Source organism: Zootoca vivipara, chromosome 2 (genome assembly GCF_965207765.1).
Source record: "Zootoca vivipara chromosome 2, rZooViv2.hap1.1, whole genome shotgun sequence".
NCBI lineage: Eukaryota > Metazoa > Chordata > Lepidosauria > Squamata > Lacertidae > Zootoca > Zootoca vivipara.
In genome coordinates, this window is record NC_142584.1 from 30685067 (window position 1) to 30707953 (window position 22887).

General features: G+C 46.4%; 1 protein-coding gene across 12 annotated transcripts in view; it reads left to right on the forward strand.

Annotated features, from left to right (window-relative positions):
- Positions 1 to 22887, forward strand: part of LOC118076359 (polycystin-1) — a 71213-nt gene that overhangs the window by 18197 nt on the left and 30129 nt on the right. For 10 of the 12 annotated variants that reach the window (XR_015948020.1, XM_060271868.2, XM_060271859.2 and 7 more), the window contains 18 exons: positions 235 to 509; positions 1957 to 2718; positions 3232 to 3363; positions 3933 to 4108; positions 5721 to 5857; positions 6638 to 10305; positions 11251 to 11406; positions 12523 to 12669; positions 12797 to 13079; positions 13621 to 13852; positions 14434 to 14593; positions 15522 to 15662; positions 17117 to 17258; positions 18150 to 18755; positions 20209 to 20368; positions 20809 to 21067; positions 21449 to 21644; positions 21853 to 22020. Coding sequence is in view for 11 of the 12 variants with exons in the window: in XM_060271868.2 (XP_060127851.2) it covers positions 235 to 509; positions 1957 to 2718; positions 3232 to 3363; positions 3933 to 4108; positions 5721 to 5857; positions 6638 to 10305; positions 11251 to 11406; positions 12523 to 12669; positions 12797 to 13079; positions 13621 to 13852; positions 14434 to 14593; positions 15522 to 15662; positions 17117 to 17258; positions 18150 to 18755; positions 20209 to 20368; positions 20809 to 21067; positions 21449 to 21644; positions 21853 to 22020 (7800 nt within the window). In the remaining variant the exon portion in view is untranslated. The remainder of the gene's footprint in view (positions 1 to 234; positions 510 to 1956; positions 2719 to 3231; positions 3364 to 3932; positions 4109 to 5720; positions 5858 to 6637; positions 10306 to 11250; positions 11407 to 12522; positions 12670 to 12796; positions 13080 to 13620; positions 13853 to 14433; positions 14594 to 15521; positions 15663 to 17116; positions 17259 to 18149; positions 18756 to 20208; positions 20369 to 20808; positions 21068 to 21448; positions 21645 to 21852; positions 22021 to 22887) is intronic. The other 2 variants (XM_060271860.2, XM_088661521.1) reach the window with 1 other exon arrangement.

Here is a 22887-nt window from a genome sequence, read left to right on the forward strand (position 1 = left end):
AATCATAGAGTTGGAAGAGACCACAAGGGCCATCCAGTCCTGAAGTTTTTAACTTTTTAAAAAACTGCTTTAGCAAAATATTCTCTTCAGTCTTCAGTGTGCCACAGGCAAAATTTTGGGCAGCCTCACTTATTGCAAAGCCCACAGACCTGGAGAAACAAAAAATACAGGAAAAATTAGAGCTTTGGTTTTGTATCTTTTGAGCGATTCAGTGCCTTTTTATTTGTTCCTCAGGGTGCAAACGGCTTCATTCACCTTTTGCCTGCTGTCACTCTGAGCCACTCTGCAATGCCATGGGTGAATGCCCAAGTGGGCAACAGTGGTGCCCTTTGAAGGATCATTGCCTGAACATCTCCAGCCCTTGCAGCCCATATGCCTTTGAGAACACAACTGCTCACATCCAGCCATTCCCATACCCTCTGCGGTACAAAGGGGCTTCGCCATTCTATTCCATAGTGGCTGATCTTCCTTTATTGCTCACCCCCAGCAATGAAAACACCCACATTCACGTAAGTGTACATATTCAGGAGTTGCCTTGGGGTTATAAACAAGCCTTACTCTTGTCTTTCATTCAATGTTTGCTCTATGCTTTGAGGTTCTTCGCATATCTTGTTTTGCCTTAGGTATACAGGAAGTGGTTCTGCGGGTCCACGTGGGAAACACTTGCTGTGATAGCTCGCAGGTCATGGGGCCTCTTCACCTTGGGAGCCTCCTTTTAGCCTGACCCACCTTGCTATTTTGGCAGCCATGCAAAATGTTTTTGTTCAGATCCGCTTTTACAAATGAGTCATAAAGAGGAGCTACATGGCACCTCTGTTTTCAGTCCAATACGTGCTGCTCAGATTTTGGTGGTCTTTTTTTATTTTTACATAACAATTTGGTTTTTACAAATTAATGTTTACATTCAAAATCATAGATAAAAACAAATAAACAAGTTTCTTCCAAATCTTTAGACTTCCCTCCACCCCTGTTTTTTTTAAAAAAATTATTCACAAAATTATACCGAATAAACAAATGAATCAGACAAAACACAGACATAAAAACATAAATTCATCAAACATAAATACTAATTTATATACTAACATAATATGAATTTCCCCCATTCTTTGTTAAAATTTTGATCTTCCTGATTTCTGATTTTCCCAGTCATTTTTGACATTTCTACATAGTCCCAACAGTTTGGTCTGCCATTCCAATCTGGTAGGGATGATGTCGTCTTTCCAGCTCTGGCCTACCAGCATCCTGGAGGCTGTTGTTGCATACATAGTCTTTTCTGCTCCTTCGGTAATTCTGCACCTACAATTTCTAACAAAAAGGCTTCTGATTCTTTTAACAAACGTTATTTTACACATTTTTTTCAATTAATTATATATCATTTTCCAGAATTCTTTTACAGTGGTACCTTGGTTTGCAACCGCTTTGGATTACATCCATGTCAAACCCGGAAGTGAGTGTCCCTTTTTTTTGGATTACAACCCCTTTTGGGGGGATTACAACCATTTTTTTTGGGGGGGAGGCCCCATTGGCAAAAGCGCACCTTGGGTTACAACCTGTTTTGGTTTACAAGCAGACCTCTGGAACGGATTATGGTTGTAAACCAAGGTACCACTGTATTACCTTACAGTTCCACCACATATGATAAAAAGTCAGATTTTGGTGGTCTTGTGATGTTTTATATGGATTAGCATTACTTGTTGGTACACTGTTCTGCTTCTTGTGCACAACTGTAGGAAGGAGTTGAATGGAAACCAGGTGTGTGTACTTTAAATCAGGCTTCCTCAAACTAGGCCCTCCAGATGTTTTTGGCCTACAGCTCCCATGTTCCCTAGCTAGCAGGACCAGTGGTCAGGAACTGTAGTGTCAAAACATCTGGAGGGCCGAGTTTGAGGAAGCCTGCTTTAAATGGAAGCTGTCTCCCAAGGATTCCGATTAGCTTCAGCTGTCTGTGCGTTTCAGGTTCTCCTGCCAGAAGAAGAGATATTTGTCCACCCGGGTGACATCATAGGGATACAACACAGCGCTGGTAGGGGCTCGTTCCTGCAGTGCCATCCCCAGATGGATTCCCCTTGGCGACAGAGTTACATCAGCCTCATGAAGGAGAGCTGGTGGGAAGGAGGTATCCCTGGGCCGCCCAACCCTACCTGGGTGGACAGCATGCTTTGTGACCTACGAGTGACCTTTGTGCAAGAGATGAAGAGCTTGGCAATCCCTCCAATGTTGGCCCAAAGGCCGGAGTCTGGTACCTACAGCTACACCGCCACAGTGAGAAATGCTGTTAGCAGCTCACAGGCCAGCTGCTCAGTGCAAGTGCGGTCAAAAGTCAGCGATCTGCAGCTTATCTACCCCACACCACTCAGCGGGAAGCTCAACATACCCACAAAGCAGGAGATTTTCCTGGTCGTCAAGATCACCTCCGGCTGCAAAGCTGTGGCTAACTGGATGTCCCCAGTGGACATGGCTGGGGTGCCGTTTGTGGCTGCTTGCCCAGCAGGGATTGTGCTGCATGTCCCCTCCTGCTACAGAGAGACCACAGACACCTGGTTCTCCTCGGTGAAGCTTGTCATGGATAAACCAAGAGAGGAGGAGATCTTGGACATCCTTGTTTCCAATGAGGTCAGTGCCCAGAAGTTGTCCGTGAAGATCCAGTCACATGATGCCATTGATGGACTTAGGGTGGTGCCTCCTGGACCATGCCGGATGCTAGTGGATGTGTCACAGGTGGGTTATGATGTTCCTCCCAAATTACCTCTTTGTTTTATGTGAGGGATGTCTGGTGTCATGTTTGAGGATAGTGGTCCAGGGACCTTCTGATGCTCTGGCCGTTCCAGTAAACCAAACAGTCCCCAGCAACAACATCTTAAGGGGGGAAACTGCAAAAGAAAGATGCTTCTTTCTACAGAAGAACCGTTTGTCATTGTTTTTGGAGTGACCCCAGGGCACGGCTAGCTATTCTTATGTGAAAAAAATGTATTGTACATAGATGCATACCCTATACTGATTATTGTGGCTTTGCAGAATTGACAAGGACTGTACCTCTGACTAGGAAACAATGCAGTCATGAAATTGGAGTGTTAGGCAGTGCACAGTTCCTACAGTTCCAGGTCACTGAAGTATCCTACCCAGACCCAGACTCATTTACTGCTCCCCAATACTTAGTCCAAAGTTCAGCCAGCATAGCCAAACCAATATATATGGGTTATTCTCACCATGCAACTTCTTTGCTTTAACCAGGTATTTACTGCTGAGATCAGCCAGGGGTCCTCTGTCTCTTACACCTGGGTGATTGATAACATGGACACGTTTGCCTACAATGGTCAGAGCTACAGTGTCACATTTAAGAGACCTGCTACATATAAGCTAAAGGTGAGAAATCAAAGCCATTCAACAACAACAACAGCAATAACAGCAACCCCATAGTAGAGCATAGCACATGTGGGCATTTCAAGGAATATAAGTAGTATTTGTACAGCAATTTATATGTGTTATCTCAGTATTTCATACAACAGCCCTATAAGGTAGTCCAGTATATTAGGAGAAATTACAGGTCAGAATGTGAAAATTGCATACAAAAATGAATATATGTAATGAAACTGTGTGCACTCTTGCATGGATTGATTTTTTAAAAAATTACAAACTGATGTAAGCAAACTGAACCAAGCAAACTGAACCAAGACTAGAAAGATGAGGACATGAAGGGGGGGGGGAAGAGACTGTAACATAACAGAGAGAGGGCTTGCCTCCAACTTCTCTGTGAGTTCCTTTGAGCCAGGGACTTCCTGACTCAAGCCGTTCTCTTTTGTCTCTTTCTACAGAAGCAAATCCATAGCTGAGCTGCGATGAGCATTATCAGATGCTTCAGTGACTTGTGGGATTTGGGTGGTTCATTTGGTTTGGCATCAAACGTTTCTTGGTTTTCTCCTCTTTGTTCATAGCTGACAGCAAAGAACCCGGTGAGCTTCAAATCTTTGGAACTGATGCTCATAGCTGAACCCATGAACCCCTTGGCTCACCCTGAATTGCTGGGACTCCCTGGAATTGTGGAAGTCAATGTTCCCCAGACTATGATATTCAGGGTGGAAGTAGACACTGCCGTGGATCTCATGATGAGGTAAGAAGCAAGGCAAGGACCTCATTTGAGCTGACTTGCAAACACTTCTCCTAAATTCATCCCAATTTAGTTTTTAGTCTAGAATTGCTAACTCATGTAATGCCTCAGTTAGTAGCCACTAACTCAGTCTCATCCTATGTATGGATGCACAAACAGTCTGACCTGGTATCTTCCCTTAAATATATGACAATACTCTCCACTTCTCTCTCTTTTTGGCACATTCAGTGATGTTCAGGAGGCATAGTAAGCTGCACCTGTGACCTTGCCTGTGCATGAAAGCCACACTGGTTTGGTAGAACATGAACCACGAGGCATAGAAGAGACTTGCAGGGCAAGGTGGTCCACAAACAGTCCAATTCAGATCACAGTAGACCACCACAGGGTACACTAAAATGGGGGCCAGCAAAGCGAATTGCTTAAAATAATGTAAGCAAGACTAGTCACCTATTTCAGGGGAAGGCAGACAAACAAAAATCAGAATAACCAGTTCATCTGCTCTGGAGAAAGCAGCTTTCTGATTGGACTATCAGTCAGAGTCAGAACATGATAGTGCCTGGGAGAATTCCTGAACTTAAATTTTAAAAGAAGGATAATCTAATTCAACACCCTGCTCTCTCAAAGTACCCTGGAGTTACCTGCTCTACGGGTACCTGTAATGTCCCCACTTTAATGTACCCTACAAGCAAGAACTACAATTCCAGAGATGGCTTTTGGGAAAAGGAATAAATATAGCAAAAAGACGTTTGGGGTGTTGAAATAACAAATTGTGCAACCAGGACTTACAATGCAAATTGCTTGACTTCCAGACCTTTGGCAGCAAGCATTTTATCCACCTTGTGGAAAACAGAATTTTTGGCAGGGGCTAAAGGTGGTGATAGGTAATGTGGGAGATGTACCAGAGGGGGTGATGTGATAAGAGGCACAGAAGAAACTCTGGGAAGGAATTTATCATTGCCGTTGCTGAGTCCAGTCCAATCTCAAGCAGAGATAGGGTGAACTTTCTGGGTCTTGTTTTTAGTACTCCAGATCAACAAAACTAACAAAAGAGTCTCACGGCACCTTGGCGACTAACAAATTTGCTATGGTTTTATGGGCCAGGATCCAGTTCGCCAGCAACAAGAAGTTTAATCCCTAATTGACAGGGAATATATGGGTTTCCCTGTGTTGTTTGGCCTGTGGACGGGTGGGTGGGAATGGAGAACACTGAGATCAAAGGGAAACAAATTGCAAAAAGAATGGAGAGTAATAATCACATCAAATAAAACAGTTAAAGTGACAATTAGGATAGCTGTGTTGGTGATAACAGAAACATCCCAGCCTTGGTAAGTTAGCAAACATATATAGTGTGATAAAAATCTTGATTCAAGTCACAGATGATAGAACTGAGTTACTGATAAAATGCAATTCAGAAAGTTTCACGCTGGAGTCTCCCTTCAGATTTCCTTTGTTCATGGACGGGGGCAGATCAACAGGCATCACTTGTAGAAATTCTGTGCCAAATTGTCACTTTGTGCAAACGCTTTAGGAAACACTGCCGTTCTCATTGTGACCTCTGCCGGTTGCCCGCAGTATATCCAATGCATTATTTTGTGGTTTGTACTTCTGTTTGCAGGTGGGATTTTGGCGACGGCAGCCCAGAGGCAGAGACCACCCTGGCTCCTCCTTATGACGCTCAGCTGCCACGACCGGATCCACAGAGAGAACGAGTTCAAGTGTCAGCGAGGGTGACCCATGCCTTCATTCAGCCAGGTGGGGAAACGGGTTTGATACCAGGAGATAACTTAGGGAGCTCAAGGTGCTTCAAGTCACGCCTTTCTCCCTGAAATGAAGAGGAGGAGAACAGATGGATGAGAAGATAGCAGCTGAGAGAGCTATGTGGGGAGAGGTTAGAAATGGTGTGGGAAAATAGGTGCCAGGACAGGCTGACTAACCACCACTAGGTTGAAATCTAGGAAACCAGAAGAGAACAAAAGCGTCATAGGAGATTGAGACCAAGACAGGAACACGCATATGGGAAAGGAAGCAAAGCTAATGAGGTGCACTGTAAAGCGAGGAAGGAGATTTCCTGCTGTGTGGCAGCCGTGGGGAACCTGAGGCACCTGCACCTAAATTGGCTGTCACCTGCCAATCACTTCAATCTACCTCAACGGCTTTTGTGGTTTTTCTAGGGTTAGATTTAAAATTATACCTATTTTATATACAACTTGTGGTTGTTATGCACATTTTACGTCTCTTACATTCTGTTCCCCCTTACAGAAAGACAGGATATGAATCTGATAATTAAGGGTTAAAATATCCAATGCTGGTCAAACTCAAGAGTAGACCCATTGATGTTAATGGACCTATAAGTCATGTCCATTCATTTCAATGGGTCTATTCTGCCTATGACTAACGTTAGGCACAACCCGTATTTTAATTAACACATAAAGGAGAAACCTAGCTATGAGCAATAAATTTAAAAAACAACAACACCTAGCTTCTGAAAAATTACCACTCCTCAGTGATACGTGCTCACCGTTATTTCTGTAGGTGACTACACCGTCAGAGCTGAAGCCCTCAACAAGTATGAGCAAGTCCACCAAATGGCCAGAGTCTGCGCTGTTGTTCCCATAACCCTGGTGACCATTCTGTCCAGTCCAACTTCTCCATTGGCTAAAGAGGTTACTCGGTTTGAGGCCTTGGTTTCTCCTTCCCTCTATGGCATATGGTATTCCTGGAACTTTGGCGATGGGTCACCAGTACAGGAGGGACCAAATTCTACTGTGCGCTATTCCTTTGAAAAGGCCGGGGTTTATAATGTGACCCTAAGAGTCAATAACAATCTCAGTGACGTAACATCCTGGGCATCTGTGTCTGTCAGGGAAGGAATTATGGGCCTGAACATAGTGTGCAGTGGGCCCAGTGAACTCGGTTCAGTCACAGTTGTCAATGCCACAGTTACCTCTGGCACAGATGTCAGGTGGTCCTTCGACATGGGAGATGGATCCATCTACAGAAATCTGTCACACGGAGTTGTTTCTCACATTTTTGCTGCTGAAGGAAAATACACAATAACAGTGACAGTTCACAGTGCTGCGGCCTATACCAAGGCATCCACCATAGCCAACATTTACAAACTGCGTATTAGCACCATCCTGGCTCCTAGTTGTCTCTCCAGTGGGGAGCTGACCCTGTTCCAAGCTTTTGTGACAGGGCCAGTTAAAGGGATTATGTTCTGCTGGGATTTCCAAGATGGCCGCCCTCCCGCTGTTCGTCATGGAGACCCCACGGTCCTTCACAGCTACATGGTGGCTGGGAATTACCAGGTGAATCTGACTGTCTATGGCACAATGAGCAGCGCTTCTCGTCAGCTAGCTGTTTGTGTAGAGGATAAAATCAGCTCAGTTAAGCTATTGGCTCCAATGTCTGCTGTAGCCTTAGAGGAACCGCTTTCCTTCTTGGCTGAAGTAGATCCAGGACCCGACCCTCAGCACCAGTACAGGTACCATTGGGATTTTGGCATCGGTGAAGACCCGGTGCCTTCTAAAACTCCAGAAATCACATTTGTGTACTTGGAGGCTGGGTTGTATATGGTAACCGTGACTGTGCAGAACACGGTCAGCCAACAAAACGCCTCGTTAAATGTCACAGCTCAGCAGGCCATTAATACCATCTCCATTCACCACAGTGGTGAAACAGGCATCTTTCTAGCTGTGGGCACTCTCTACGACTTTGTGGCTGAAGTCAGCTGGGATACTACAGCCGCATTTCAGTGGGACTTTGGAGATGCCTCACCTCCTCAGGTGGGTCAAAGAGCCCCCCACACCTATAAGAAAGCAGGAGATTTTACCATCATGGTTGTGGGTGAGAATCTGGTCAGCCACAGGACAGCGACACTCACCATGACGGTGCTTACTCCAGTTAAGCTGTTGACTCTACATGCTGAGCAACCAGTGAGCGAGGCTGGGCAGGAAGTCACCTTCAGATCTTCTTTAGCTGCAGGGGATCGTGTTCGCTATTGCTGGGCTGTTGGTGAAACAACTGGATTCCAAGAGGGAGCGGCCATTTTCACTCACACTTTCCCCACTCTTGGCACCTTTGCGGTGTTTGCCGTAGCTGAGAATCCTGTGAGCATAGAGACGGCAAACGTCACCGTGGAGGTCCAGGAACGAGTCCAAGGGGTGCAAATTCACAGTGAACATGTAGTGCAGGACAAGTATGTGGCCATCGCAGAAGCCTTCTCTCTCTCCAGCGAGGTTGCTCAGGGCTCCAATGTCACCTTCCGTTGGGCAGCTTTGAAAGGAAAGCACCCGTTGTTTACTTCTGAAGGGCAGTTGTTCTTATTCTGCCCCAATACAAGTGGGGAGCTCCTGGTGGAGGTGAAAGCTGGGAATGCACTGGGTGAAGTCACCACCAGCCTTACCCTGGAAGTCTTGGAGAGAGTTCATGGTGTGATGGTTCAATCGGCCTTTGATAATGTTGCAGTAGGAAAGCCAGTGAACCTGAACGTTTCTGTGGTGTCGGGAACGGATCTCCTTTATCAGTGGAAGGTGCAGGAGGACGCACAGCTGCTGCTTACCACCACACCCTCCCTTTCACACATCTATAACACCCTAGGCTCCAAGCTTGTCTTTGTCACAGTCTACAATGCCCTGGGATCCAGCAATGGCTCCACAGAACTCAGAGTGCAGGAACCTGTTTCTGGGGCAAATTTCAGCATGGCAGGAATCATGTGGCCTTTCGTCCTGAAGTCAGGCACCTCAGTAGAGCTTCTGGGCATGGTGGATGCAGGATCTGACCTTGCATGGGAATGGCAGCTACAGAGGGGGGAAGAGGAGAAGCTGATCCTCTCTCGTGGGCAGAACATCTCTCACAGATTTGGGCAGTTCGGAGACTACAGAGTGTTTCTGCGGGTCTGGAATGATGTTAGCGAGAGTACATCTCTGGGTGCCATCTCCGTCCAAGATCCTGTGGCTGGACTGGGTGTGACAGTGGACAAGAGGACGGTGTGCACAGGTGATGAGGTTACTTTTACATTGCGTGTGTTGAAGGGCTCGCGGGTGACCTTTGCCGTCTCCTTCCCCTCGCTGGGGATTCACATGGATAACCCTGCGGGGATCTTCCACTTTCCTTTTCCAGTGAAAGGCTACCACCAGGTGCTGGCATCTGCTTACAACAATGTTAGTAATCAGACAGCTACTGTCATGGTGAAGGTCCTGGAGAAGGTGAAGGGGCTGCACCTCTTAGATGATTGCCCGCCCATTCTGGAAGCCAACAAAGAACTTACATTCCGAGCAGCAGTGCAAGCTGGAGAGAACGTTGCTTTCTCCTGGGCATTTCGGCTCCCTGGGCTGCCTGACTATAATGTCACAGGCCAGCAGGTGACTTATACCCCCTCTGGCAAAGACAATTTAACCTTTCTCATTGAGGCCACCAATGCTTTCTGTGCAGACACTCTTCTGGTGGTAAGAAAGTTAGAGGTGCCGGTAGTGACTGTTGACCTGTCCAGCAATGGCACCAGGACATTTGTCAATCAAACCGTGACATTTGACGTGATGGCGGTTGGTGGCAGCAACCTTCACATGGAGTGGAATTTTGGGGACTCGCCCGAAACCTTCTCCAGTGAAGGAGATCCGAGAGTATTTCACAAGTATCGGCAAGCTGGTGATTTCTTGGTAGAAGTGAGAGTCTACAACAACATCAGTTTTGTCTTCGCCCAGTTAAAAGTAACTGTGCAGCTGCTGCTCTGTGAAAGCCCTACTCTGAAGCTTGTTGAGCCTCTCTCTGCAATCTCCAAATCTTACACCACCTACTTTGAGGCTGATGTGGACTTGAAACAATGCACAGCCTACCGGGCATTGTATCGGTGGGAGATATTCCGCAGCTGCAGCTGTGATGCTCCATCCAAGACCAACGCAGTCTCTTTACCGCATGTAGATGTACTAACCCCACGCCTTGTGCTCCCCAAGCTCTCCCTGGACATTGGTCCTCACTGCCTGCTTTTCACTATCTCTCTGGAGAACACACCCTTGGCCCGGATGGTTTGCAGCAACTTGACTGTGCTTTCCAGCAAGCTAGTTCCAGTCATCCATGGAGGATCCTGGAGGAGAGGGACAGCCAAAATGGATCTGGTTCTAGATGGAAGCAAGTCATATGACCCTGATGAGGAGGAGGGTGGAAACTCCTCTCTGGCGTACCAGTGGGACTGTCAACTGGAGGTAAGAAGAGGACCTGGAATGGCAGGAATAATGTACATTGTTTAGACCAGGATTTCCCAAACTAGGGTCTCCAGCTGTTTTTGAACTACAATTCCCACCATCCCTGACCACTGGTCCTGCTAGCTAGGGATGATGCAAGTTGTAGTCCAAAAAGTTTGGGAAACCCTGGTGCTGATTAACTAATGAGAAGCATAACCTGAAAAGGAGGGTTTTCCTTTATATGAAGGCTTTAATGCAGGGGTGGTGAAACAGGATCCTGCTGGAGGTCAAATCCAGAAGCGACCGATTCCCCAGAGGCCACTTTGACAAGTGAGAGGAGTTGCCCACCTATCAATCACCTGCCATCACACATTGCTTGGTGATTCAAACTTTGCAGCCATGGCTTGAATTCAACACTTTGTGAATTTGGTGCCTCTCTGTGTCAAATTCTATCAAATTCAGAAGGCACCAAATTTCCAGCAGCTGGAAATGAAGAAACAACAGTGCACTTTGAGTATGCTCCCAGTTCATTTTGCTTTTGGAGCTATTGCTTTACCTGCCTAGCACCTGTTTTATTTCCTTTGCTTTCCTGCCCTTTAAAAGCTGTTATACCAGGAGAGCATTCCCCTTGTCCATTCTCACTCCTTTTGTATGAGAGAGAAGACTGAGCCTCACTTTACAGGGGCCTGCAGAGTGGTCCTAACATTTGGGTAAGGATAGGAAGAGGACCATGGCACTGGGGCAGAGAACCTGGGAGGAAGAGCCTCCAGGTACTTCAGAACATAAGGCCAGGCTCAGCTCTCACAACTTTCTACTTTAATTGTATGCCAGCTTTCAAAAGTCTGTTGCTTCATAAGATTTCACCAGGGCCCTTGCACTCTCCCCACCCCCGGCAGCCTCAATTTCAGCATCAGAGCACAAACAGTTAATACAAAAGGCCCTTAACTCAATTTCTCTCTGCCACAGGCACCTAATGTGTCCACAACTTTATGTGGCTTCCCTGCTATGGTAGGCATGGACAGAGTGATTGTCCCACACTCCATGCTGAATCCAGGAGCAACTTACCACTTCAACCTTACTGTGAAGAAGTCCGGTAAAGATCCTGCTTGGGTGATACAGAAGGTGAGCTTGGCTTTATTACCTTCTCTAGTCTCATGTGGCTGCTCTGACTTCCCCACATATAAATTGACAGAAAAAGACGGACACAGACAGATAGACACAATGAACATGTAGTGCAGGACAAGTATGTGGCAATCATTGATGGTTGCCTATAGGGAGTCTTTTTGAAGAGTTTGCTGAGGGGAAAATGCTCCTGAAAGTGAAACATTTTACCCTCTGCATCAAAGTACCTTGTAGTAAAAACACTTCGGAAGGAAGGAAGGAAGGAAGGAAGGAAGGAAGGAAGGAAGGAAGGAAGGAAGGAAGGAAGAAGGAAGGAAGGAGTTCTGCTTAAAAACAGAGCTTTTTCTTTCTTTCCACATAACACAGTCTGAATGCAAGCTGCTCCGTCCAGCCCCCCTCACCTGCACTAGGGAGTTCCTGAAAGGGAGTGATCCCTCCCAGCTGACTTGGAAAGTTACCGTGTTTCTCCAAAAATAAGACACCGTCTTATATTTATTTTTCCTCAAAAAAACACACAATGGCTTATTTTCAGGGGATGTCTTATTTTTTCCTCCTCCTCCTGCCATGGCTGGCATTGCTGCTGTGCCTATCAGTATGTCTTATTTTCGGGGTATGGCTTATATTCGGGCTATGGCTTATTTTATGACTACATCTTAAAATAGGAGAAACAGGGTAGTTCCTGTCTTCTTGTATCAAAGACATAGATCAAAGACTGCCTTGCTGAATGACCTCTTCTTTTCTCTTTGACAAAGAAACACAATGTACGTAGGGATGCCAAATGGCAAGGAAAGCACTGAGCCCTGGAATAACGCTCAAATGCACATATATGCTTGCTATGAAGCTGGCAAGCCCAGTCGAGACCAAATGTTAGGATTTAGCGCTCAGGGACAAGTGCAGTATGGGCAAAAAAACTTAGACACACTACTGGCTTTTGTCCACACTCTGACGGACCCTTCACCACAGTTCTGTTGTGTTGCCTGGGAGAGGTCCAAGGGACTCCTCCATTTCTGGACATCTTGCTCCTCTTCTGTAAGGTCGCGTTGCTCCATTTTTACCAACTAGCCTGCTGTGTCTTGATTTGGGGCCGGCTTTAATATTGACTCGGGTGTCCGCCAGCAGGTTTTGATTGCATCTAGCCTGGAGGAGATCCTGCCTGTGACCCTGGAGTGCCATTCCTGCAGTGCTTTGTCAAGCTACGAGGTCAGCAGCAGCATCCATGTCACGCTGTCTGGACAGTGCGAAAGCTGCGACAACGGAACGCTGGTGAGATGCTCTCTTCTGATTCCCGGGCTATAGATCAGCAGGGGGTTAGTTGCGCTTGGCATAACAGCCACTTTAAAAAGAGGCGTCATTGTGATGTACTGTGATATGCACTGTCTGGCCCTTGCAGTACATCTGGAGAGCTCGGAGTTCTGATGGCCAGCCTTTGACCTTGGACAATGTGACCACTTCCACTGGGGACTCCAATCGGGACCTGGTGATCAGGCAGGGGGTCCTGCAGGATGGAGTGAACTACACTTTCACCGTTTTGGTCACTCAGCCTAGAGGACAGCTGCGGGGAGAAGCTGGCATCACCCTCACCCCAAACCACCCACCCAGGGGCGGGCTCTGCATTCTGAGACCAGAAAAAAATATCTACATCTTGGAGACGCCGGTTAGATTTCAGTGCATGGGTAAGTAACCCAACAAGAGTAGTCCTCTGTGGGGAACTCAGTGCCGTTAAAGAACTGGAACAGCTGCAACTCAGGGAGCTCTCCTTTGGAAGCTGTTTGAGCTCCACTTTTGTGGAAGCTGCAGGCAGGGAGGGCAGTCTTGTCATTTAGGCTCCGTAGGTACCTGGGTCATGTGTAATTTTGCCTGCCAGACCACTAGACCAGGCACCCCCAAACTCTGCCCTCCAGATGTTTTGGGACTACAGCTCCCATCATTCCTAGCTAACAGGACCAGTGGTCAGGGATGATGGGAACTGTAGTTCCAAAACATCTGGAGGGCAGAGTTTGGGGATGCCTGCACTAGACAGTAACTTATGTGTGTATGTGTGTGTGAGTACAGACATAGACTAGCATTGCATGGGATTCGTTCAAGGCTCAGGCATATACAGCTGTGTTGGAGCCAGACTGATTCATATTCTCATGTGACCAAGCTGAAGTGATGTATACCTTTACACCTCCTCCGTCCGATATCCTTCTGCATCTCCTGCTCTGACTCTTTCAGGTTGGATGGATGAGGACAGCAGCCCAATGCAGCAGCAGCAGCTGATCTACACCCTGACTGCCGAAATGTGCTCCCCTCACAGCAGCCATTGTTGGCACTCCTGCCTGTATCGAGGGGTCAAGTCTGCCTTCAGCATCTTCTTGCCCGCAGGCGCTCTTGGCAATCAATCCAGCGTCAACATCCTAGTTGAGCTGGAGGATTCACGGGGAGCAAAGACCTTGGCATTGAACCAGTAAATGTGGGACCTCTTTGGGATGGGCCAAGCAAGAGATCTTTGTGCCTTCCAGGGACTCAGGAAGAAAAAAAGAACAGGCACGAGAAGACAGCATGGTGGGGCGTGCTGTGCTGCTGTCCTAAGCATGGAATCACTGCCACTTGCCAGGACAGTATGGGAGGGGAGGGTGGCAAGGCCTGGGCTGCGTTGATGCACAAGCAGAGCCAGTCTGACACTTCCTCCAATGCACCCACACAGCCCTAACTTTGCTATCATCCTGCCCCTGTACTGTCTTAGGAAGTGGCAGTGATGCTGCTGTCAAGAGGGGGGCAGCACAGCACTGCTCCACTGTGCCACTGGCAGACAGCGTTGCTTTTGCAAGACTTATTTCTGCCCGGAGAGAGATTAAAACAACTGTCCTTGGGGACAGTTCTGTTCCTGATGATGAGGTTACTACGGCATTCAACACTTGAGGATGGTAGCAAAACCTTTCTGTTTCCAAGTGTGGCTTGCACGGGCAGGGAGGAGGGAGGGATGCTTGCAATGTGTGTTTGCACTTACAAGGTGTATTTGCAAAGTCTGTCTGCTCTCCCTTTCAGAACCCTGACTCTCACCATGCCTGAACTCCCTTCAGGATTCAACACCATAACCAGCTGGTTGAAGAAGAAGAGCCAGTCGGAGCTGTGGGGTGTGGTCCAGCAAGGAAACCCACAGGAGGTGATTCCGTACTCCTTGGCTCTTATAAGCCTGCTGAATCACGTAAGCACTTGCTGGCGGTGGAGAACGCTTTACATCTGCATACAGGTTAACAATGCCTGCACACCCAGGAACTTGAGATTCTCAAGGGAGGCCCTGCTCACGGTCCCATCCACAGCTAGGATCTGTTGTGCAGAGTTAGGCAAAAGGGTATTCTCCACCGTGACACCCCAGTTGTGGCGTTCCTTCCATTTGCACTTGCCTCTCTTTGTTAACCCTTAGGTGCCAGCTGAAGACACACTCACACTGGCTTTGGGGGTGGGGGTAGAGTGAACTTCTTGCCCAAAGTGAATGAGGTTGTGATATTGTATTATGGAAATTGGCTGGCATGTTGTTTTATGTATCTTCGCGGTCGATTGAATGGTTCAAGTTTTGTCAGGCCATGTTCTACTTTGCCCTGATATCCTTTGGGGAGGAAGGGTGATATAAAAATATAAAGGTAAAGGTAAAGGGACCCCTGACCATTAGGTCCAGTCGTGACCGACTCTGGGGTTGCGGCGCTCATCTCGCGTTATTGGCCGAGGCAGCCGGCGTACAGCTTCCAGGTCATGTGGCCAGCATGACAAAGCCGCTTCTGGCGAACCAGAGCAGCACACGGAAACACTGTTTATCTTTCCGCTGTAGTGGTACCTATTTATCTACTTGCACTTTGACGTGCTTTCGAACTGCTAGGTTGGCAGGAGCTGGGACTGAACAACGGGAGCTCACCCTGTCGCAGGGATTCAAACCGCCGACCTCCTGATTGGCAAGCCCTAGGCTCAGTGGCTTAACCCACAGTGCCACCCGCGCCCCTATATAAAAATATGATTAATAATAAAAAGCACTTTAAAAAAAAATACGTATCATCCCCACTTGGGCAGGTTTTCTTATACTTTTTGGCAGTGTTCTGTTCCAGCAGAGGTGATTTGGCCACATGTTTTTTTTCCCCCAGGACTTTGGAAGAGGGTATAGCATGAAGGAGCTGAGGGACCGCATCTCCATCCGCAGCAATGTCACGGCAGCTCTGGCCTCCCTGAATATCTCCAGTGTGAAGGATGTTGCTCAGCTTAGTGCTGCACTGAGGGCTTGCGCGGTAGGACTCCTCCAGTAGACGTTTTGTCATTGCGCGGTCGGAGTCAGAGAAGGCGTTGCAATGATGGCCCACAATATTTGGGACCCTGTGGCAGAAAATCCAAACGGCAGTAAATATAACAATAAGCTGATTAGCTGACCATTTGCTGTCCTTCAATAGTAATCCCCTCCCCAAGAAATCTGTGCTAGAGCTAGTGGTATAAAAGGGTATGTTGGTTTCCCAGTCTTAAATTCAGGTTTTTCACATTCTGCAGCATTTTGTGATATATCCCAAAAGCCTGCAGAAAGTGATGCGTGGTAATTCCTCTGTTTCTTAGGGTCTCAGCCACACTTCTGCTTGCCCCCTGCCTAGAAGGCACGAGGCCGAGTGGTTTTCCGCTTGGCCCCCTCATTTCCCAGGAAAACCCCACGCTTTAGCTCTGAATTCGAACATAGAATCATAGAATTGTAAAGATGGAAGGAACCACCAGACTTGCCTAGTCCCTGGAATCTTTTGCCCAACGTGGGGCCCAACCTACAACCTTGAGAGTCTTGTGCTTTACCAACTGAGCTATCCCAGTTGACAATTGCTGTTTGCTCCAGCTGAGTGCTAAAGAGTGGATTCCCCCAGAGGAAAGCAGAGAGGCAAGAGGCAGTCCGGAGTAGCCCCTTGTGTGAATTTCTCCCAATAAACACATTAATATATGTAGTTTTGACTGTGCACATTTTTGCAAGATGTATTCCCTAATTTAATGCAGTTTCGTATGTTGTTTTCAGAGACATATTCATGTTTATGTACACTTTCCCCGTAGATATCTATTTTTGTAAACACTCTTTGGAGAAGTGCATCACAAAATTTGGATAACTGTGAATTTAGGATATTTGTGTTTCAGTTTGCCTATTGTTCCAGAAAGTGTGGATTTGATGGATTTGGCTTTAAATGCTTAATTTCTCCTCCCTCTCTAGCTAAAGCTGAGTTGTTAGTTTTGACATACCACTGTCCATCTCAGGAGCTTTTTCTCTTTCCTTAAGCAGAAGAGAAAAAAATATATCTCAGAGTAAGAGCAACCGTCTGCCTCATGCAGCATCTTATCTTCCTGGGTTGACACCAATGCTGCCATTCTGCTCATGCAGCAAACTTCTGCTTGTGCAATGGAACTTCTCCCCTCCTCTCCTCTCACTTGCACACACGTACACATTGACACACACTCATTTGGGGGACCAGAGCAGATTTTGCGAGCAGAAAAAGAGAGGAAGGGGAAGTCCCATGGGGTACAACCCCATTTGTAGGATGCCTAGAGCCTTATTGATTTATTTATTTTAGTATGCAACAAACAAACAAATCATTTTGAGTGATGGAAGGAAACTAATGGGGTCTGGGGGAGTGGGAGGCTCACTTGATGTGTCCTTTCAAAGAGAGCAATTGTGTGTTTGGGCAAGCAGTGAATAAGTCCTCTTTCCCCCCTGCAACACCAGGCATTCCCAGAAGAGCTCAGCCTTGGATCTCGTACCCAATTGCTGGAAGCTGCCAAGAGAATGATCCAAGTTATCCACAGCGAGACAAAAGAAGGTCACGAAACCCCCACCTCCGCTGGCAATAGCATCTTGGCAATCCTGGGTAGGCAACAAAGGGCAGACGGCTGCCATAGCTGCAGGGGTAGTACTTGGGCTGTACTTGTGAAGCTGGAGCCGTGATTCAGTCTCTCTCTCCAGCCTTCTGCCCCTCGTCATCCCCTTTCTAGCCCCCACAGCTAACAAAAGCAAAACAACTTGCTGGCTTCTTTAGATTTTTAAAATGGCACCACAAATCTAAGGGACTAGGGTGGGTTTTATAGGTTAATAAAACCTCAGGCCAAGCTACATTATACCCATGGCCTGTCTTCCCCTCTACTCATCAAATTGTTCAGAATAATGCAGAAGAAAATAGTGGACAGAACTTCCTCCTGGCATGGCTTTTTTCTAAGAATATTCCCAAATTATATTCCTGTTGTGTATAAACAACTTATTCTCCTACCAACTCTTAATAAGAAATTTCTCCCATGGCTTCCTTTTCTCCTTTGCCTTTGTTCTCATGCTGCCCCTTAAAAAAAGGAGAAAGCATCTGTTTTCCTTATCAATGCCAAGGGTTGACTCCAAAAAGTCAAATACCTAAGTCGTATTATTACATTACATAGCAACAGTGAACAATGGACATGACACCCATGCCAAGCGAAGGTCTCTTGCAGACCATATGCACATGGATTTCTGGGAGCTACTTAAAGAATTCTGGCCTTTTTTGTTTTCCTTATATTTTATTATTATTATTATTATTTATGTGCAGTTGGTATGAAGGAAAAGCTATCTTTCCTGGCAGTCTTGTCAGAGAAGACACAATGAAAACCTACTGTAAGTGGGCCCTCTCAGGTCATTAAGCAAACATAATCCCTTGAAGGGAAATGCTGAAAATAGGTATGGGAGTGAGTGGCTATAAAGGACTGCATCTCTTGATATGTTATCATGTTGCTCCTAGGAATAATGTTAACTACCGAAGACACGAAACTGCACATGGTGGCGAACGACCGCCTGTCAAAGGAACCAGCCCTCAGGAATTGGGTCTCCTCGGCTTTTAATCTCACTCGTGCTCTGATGAGGTCCTTGATGAAGTCCCGAGTGCTGAATGAGGAGACTCTATCACTCTCCGTCTCTGAGATCCACGTTCGGGGGAAAAGGGCTGATGCCAGCAATTTGCTGTGCACATCCCCCTCTGTGGAGTGCCTCTTCTCTGTGCCCAGGACGCTTGCCGAACAGCTGGCAGAAAGCCAGGAGGTGGTGCAGGTCACCATGGACCTTGCCATCAACCCCTTCCCTTTCAACTACTACACCAACTCTGCCATTTCCACCCGCCTTGCCCTTCTGGAGTTCACCACTCCAGCAGGAGCGCCGATCTCGGTTGCCAACCTACCTAAGGAGAGAGCCATCAGCCTGCGATTACCTGCTGGACAGCAGAAGCTGCAAGACTTGCCCCAAACACTATTGGTCATCCCACCAGGAGACTCTGTTAACTTCACTGTGAAAGTTACACCAGGCAGCAACGTGACAGGGACACACGTCCATATCATTTTCACTGTGGTGGAGGGTAAGTGTTGATGAAACAACCCCTGTGTTGCAAACTAGAGTCAAAATACCAAAAAAAAAGGCAACACGTCGACCAATTCCAACTGTTGAAATGTATCTGTTTTTATCTTTATAAACTATAACGACATGCGAGACAGTGATCCAAGGTAATCATACTGTTTCGGTTTGGTCTTCTTCAGTTTTTTAACTACAAAAAAATAAATCAAATAAATATATATCATTAATTATGGCGTGCATTATATTAAGGCCAATAGCCAGCATGAACGTGAGTCTATACAGTCCACAATATCTTAACATTGAAAAAATACAGACAAATACAAAAATAAAACATACCTTAGGGTTTGTATACAATCTGCAGAACAGGGGTCATACGCATATGCTGCCTGAAGCAGAAAATGAGAAGCTTAATATACAGTTCCACCACAGGTAACACCCTGGTTAATCAAGGCTATTGGAATTTTTAAAGTTACATGCAACCTCAAGATCCTGAAAGTAATATAATTAGATGAAACAATTCAAATCTAACTCAGAGTTCAATCCTTCTGGATGAAGTGTTTTGAACATAAAAATAAATTGTGATTCTTTTTGTGGTAATAACTTTACATAATCACGTTTAGCATTCACCTTCCTCCTGTTAATCCACAATACAGTGTAAAGCAAGTCTGAGTCTGAATGATTGTTAGCTAAAAAATGCTCAACCAGGGGTGCTTCCCGAACCGCATTCCTAATGCGGGATCGGTGTTCACTGATACGTGTTCCCACAGACCGGATTGTTGACCCTATATAAAATAAATTACACGGGCATCTAATTAAATATACCACCTCCTTTGTTTGGCATGTACTTAAATGGTTGATAACAAACTTGAATTTGGTCTTTTCGTTATAAATCACCTTGGTTTGCAAGGCCAGAGGGCAAGCAGGACACCTGCCACATCTAAAATGTCCCACAGGACCTCCAGGGATATGGGTGCAAGATGGTCTGTTGATGTCAGTATGCACTAATAAGTTCATAAGACAATTAGTCCGTTTCAGTCCTATCAAAGGAAAATCCGAGCAACCTGGCACATTCCAAAGGATGTGCCAGTGCTTCCGTATCAACCTAATGATTCTATCAGTATAAGGCGAATACTCCAATGAAGCTGTAACTCTGCCAAACTTTATAGTTTATAAAGATAAAAGCAGATACATTTCAACAGTTGGAATTGGTCGACGTGTTGCCTTTTTTTGGTATTTTGTGGAGGGTAAGTGTGGCAGGGGAAAGTGGGGGGGGGGAATAGTGGAGAATGCTCAAGTAAGAAGTGAGACTCAGGAGTTTCTTTCAAAATGTCCTTATACTCCATTGGTGAGCAGCAATGTGGCACTTCCTCTTCCAAACCTGTTTTATCTCTCCTTTCATACTTAGTTTTCTCTAGCTCATGCAAGTGTACTAAAATGATCCTATCCTTTCTTCCCAGGCTTCGGCTTCAGCCAAGAGACAGTTCCCTCCCTTTATCTTTACGGACATAATGCTCCATCTCCCAATGAGTTCCACTACAGCTTGAAGGAGGAAATTGCCTTTTCTAATGGTCTGGAGGAAACCCGCAGCAGGGACGTCACCCTCTTAATTTCTTCTCTGTAAGTGTTGTTTGCCTATCCAGACCCCCCTTTTCTCTCTCAAATTCTCTCATAGCATGTCTGACTCTGAGGCTGTTCCCGTTCCCAATTCCTTGAGCTGTTGTCACTGTTGAACCCTTGAGCCAAAGTGGGGAGTGCCTGGTCTACATTAGTAAATGCCTGTCCATCACTAGCCGCTTGTAATGTGTCTCCAGTGCAGATAGATGCTCGCTGAGCATAGAATGGCAGATGATACTGGTTGTAAGGGTTAGATCACTTCTGAGCAGATACTTGTCTCATATCGAGCATTCAAAGGACATGAAGGCATGTTCTCCTTGGTGCGGTCCTCCTGGTCCCCTCTGGTCAAAACTGCAGAGATTATTTACATCCGCTGTAATGTTAGCTTTGCTATTGTGCACTTGTGCTAGCTAATTTTGTGGCTGTTGACCTCTTCCATCCAGTCACCATCTCAATGAGACTCATCAGGAATACTACATCAACATCACCAGCCGCTTCTGCTGTTCCGCCGTCCGTGCCAGTGTCTCTGTTTTTGCCAGCCTTTGCCAGTACTTCCATTTTCCCAGCATGCAGTGGAGTGCAGATGGAGTGACCCCAACAGCTGCCACCAGCCCCAAGGAGATTGTGTGCCTGACGGAGCATCTCACTGTCTTTGGGGGTAGCCTCTTTGTGCCTCTTCACAGTGTTGTCTTCTTGCCACCGGTAAGAATTTCCTTTTCAGTTAGGCATGTGGAAGGAAGATGAGTGGGCAAGACCTCCATCAGTCAGTGGGCAACATCTTGTCAGGGGTCCCTTTACCTTTGCCTTTTAAGAAGCATCATCTGCTTGGCTTTAATGTGAGATCAGCAAAGCAAGGGATGGCTTGGGGAGGGGGGGGCAGGATGGTGTGGTGCATTTCACTCCTGTTGAATTGCATGGTGTGTAAACCACGTAGAGATTTGTTTAAATCTGAGTGGTATATTAAGTGTCCAAATATATAAATAAAGGGCAGAAAACCAGAGTTTCTCCACTGGTTGGTTAACCTGGAGCCTCCCCCTCCTCCCCCACCACGCACCCCAATCCCAGTCTGCTTTATTTTTTCAGAGGAAGCGTTCCTGGCAGAGTCCCTTGGCATTGATCACCTGCGGCATCCTTTTCTCCATTTACCTGGGGATAGCATTGATATCCCACAAGCTGGACGACATTGACATCACTCGGGTAGGGATCATCCCTCGGTGTGGCCAGCCTGGGCGGTACAAGTACTGGCTGATGGTGAAGACAGGCTGGAAAAGAGGCTCAGGTATGGGAAGAGTCAGGGTATTGTTCTGACAGCCCGTTTCACAATTTAACGGGCTTCTGTACTCCCCCCTTTCCCCTTTGACCTTCCACTCACTCCTGAGAAATTTGTTAGTCTTTGAGGTGCCATGAGATGCTTTGTTGTAAAGAGCTAATGGTTCACAGGAGTTTGATTTAATATTACCTTCCGTTATCCTGCGCATCTTTTGAAGGTACCACAGCCCATATAGGGATCAGATTATATGGGCTGAACAAAAGCGGCTCTCGCCACCTGGACAAGGGCTGGGCCTTCCAGAGAAACAGCCAGGATATTTTCCAAGTAGAAACGGATGCAAACCTAGGAGAGATTTGGAAGATCCGCATCTGGCATGATAACACTGGTATGACTTGACAATCAATGCTCTTTTTGCTCTTTAAAATTTTTTAAATACATTTATGTTCTACCTTTCCTCTAAGGAGTTCAGGGGCAATGCGCATGATTCCCCTGCCTCCCATTTCTCCCTTGGGCTAAGAGATAGTGGATAGGTCTCCTCAATTCTCATCCGACACTCTAACCACAGCATCACACTGCAGAGCAAAAAGCAAGGTGCCCATAGTCCAGAAAGCCCAGTCTTGCAATTTGCTATGGACAGCAGAATTTCTAGGTAGCCAGGTACCTTTGAGTGTTCACAAGCAGATTGTGATGGTGTTTTGGCTTTCCCTGGTTATTTGTCCCTGAGCCTGGCATTCTGCTTCATTTAATGATTCAGCATAAGACTGCAGGCACACCATAAATTTAAAGCACACTTGAAGCACATGACTTCCCCCAAAGAATCCTGGGAACTTTGTTTGTTAAGGGTGCTGGGAATTGTAGCTATGTGAGGGCTAAATTCCACAGGATTCTATGGAGGAAGCCATGCACTTTAAATGTATGGTGTCTAGGCAGCCTGATAGCCCTTAATAGATCTTCCTTCCATGAATTTGTTAAGTTTAGTTTCCATCATCAAATGTTGTAGCATTGCTTTCCATAAACTGATTACACTATAGCCAAGTTCGCACAACACCTCTAACCCAGTGGTTCTCAAAGGGTGTGGCAGGAGAAGACCACAAATGGGGAAGGAAGATTCAAGGACAATCAAAGAAACATTTAAACATTTCTGTATAGTGTAGTATCAAAGTAATTTTTTATTTATTTGCAGAATATGGATAGATAGCTTCAAAATGAGAGCAAGAGCGTCAAGTGATACTGAGGACAACCCTAGCTGTGT